Consider the following 1,580-nt stretch of genomic DNA (forward strand, 5'->3'; position numbering starts at 1 on the left):
ATTGTCCTCTGGGATGCTTGTTACCAGGCCCAACACCTGGCCCCTCCCCCTAGAGGTCTGGATTTGGTGATTCTAGGGCAAGGTGACCAGATGTCCCGCTTTTGGGCGTTTTAAAAAAGTCCCGATTTTTGGAAAGAATGCACGGCAAGCTAGGGAATGGTCTATTTGGTCCATATAGACCAAATTTTTAAGCAAGAAACCCCACCCCCCGCCCAATGGTGTCCTGCTTTAAATCTGTCACCTTATTCTAGGGGGGAATCCAGCCCAGAGGGTCCCTCTGCAGGGCCCTGGGGAACCTCGCTTGGCTCCAGTCCCTCCCTGACTCAGCCATGACCTATGAAGCCAAACCCAATCAGAAAGGCCCCGAGTGTGTAAAACGTGTATGAGCTCCATAACCAGCAAGGGCACCCCCGCAGCCAACCCAGCCTCCCTCCTAGAAACGAGGCCCTCACCGGCTCCCTGTGAATGTGTGTCCCACTGCACGGTCCTGGCAGTGATTCAATCTCACCACACCCCCGAGCCTCCCATTCCAGGCCTTCAACTTGGAATTGTCCCTGGAATTTTCAGTGCGGGTCTGTTGCCCATGTAGGCCATGACCAAACCAGTTCGAACCTGCTGGAGTGCTGGGGGAACCCCTTGGAGGGCTCCAGGGCTCCCGGCAGCTATCACCCGTGTCCTGTGCAGGAGCAGCTGGCCAGGCAGATCCGGGAGACGCAGCAGCGCTGCCGCCAGACCCTGTTCCTCTTCGACGAGGCCGAGAAGCTGCATCCGGGACTGCTGGAGGCCCTGGGGTCACATCTGGAGCGCCAAGCCCCCAGTGATGACAGGGCCAACACCCCAAGAGCCATCTTTCTTTTTCTCAGGTGAGATTTGAGGGCCAGCTGGCAAGGTCAGGAGTAAAGAAGGCCAGCCCAGAGATTCTGACTCTGCTTCAGAGGCCAGTCTTGGGGGCTGTCCCTGGCATGGTCGTTGGTGGAGAACCCCTGCCCGTGCCCTCACTCAAATCCCATAAAAACCCGCAGTGAGGAAACTGGCATGGGGCTCTGGGTGTGGAAGCAGGTCGGAGCCCAGGGGCTGCTGGTCTTTTTCCCGGCTCTTCCACCAGCTCCCTTTTGAGGGACTGTGACCCACTGGGCACAGACCAATCTCCCCAGCGAGCACAAAGCCTCCTGGGAGGGCAGGGCCCTCGCCCTGGGTTCCCAATAAGTTTTCAAGTCACCACACTAACTGAATAGCTAGCCCAAATGCCTTTGATAATTCCCGAGGAAGGCTGGCGTTGGTCGGCTCTCCAGTCCTGGAAGGGCCATTTTTTCTCGCACTACAAGAGGAAGTCATCGGCTGGGGGGATTGCACTGTTACATGCAAACTTGTTTTTTCTCTGGGTGCCTCATGACCAGCAGGATCAGGCCACTTAACTGCCCACTGCATGACATTTGCTTCTATGCTGGGCCCCAGGCTCTGGAAATGGCCTTGTAAGCAGTGAACTTAGAAAGCAACCTCTCCGACCCCATGTTTTTATAGAGGCTCCAAGTGGGCCAGCCCCAGCCAAGGTCAAATAGCAATCAAGTATGGGTCCCTCT

At 56.6% G+C, this 1,580-nt stretch overlaps 1 protein-coding gene across 1 annotated transcript in view; it reads left to right on the forward strand.

The window, feature by feature from the left end:
* The window catches only part of TOR3A (torsin family 3 member A), a 23,052-nt gene that overhangs the window by 13,924 nt on the left and 7,548 nt on the right, over positions 1-1,580 (forward strand). Inside the window, exon 4 of the mRNA XM_045297977.1 lies at positions 685-863. Within this exon, the coding sequence (XP_045153912.1) occupies positions 685-863 (179 nt within the window). The remainder of the gene's footprint in view (positions 1-684; positions 864-1,580) is intronic.

Source organism: Echinops telfairi, unplaced genomic scaffold, assembly GCF_000313985.2.
Source record: "Echinops telfairi isolate 266 unplaced genomic scaffold, ASM31398v2 ScPeMD7_7424;HRSCAF=8462, whole genome shotgun sequence".
NCBI lineage: Eukaryota > Metazoa > Chordata > Mammalia > Afrosoricida > Tenrecidae > Echinops > Echinops telfairi.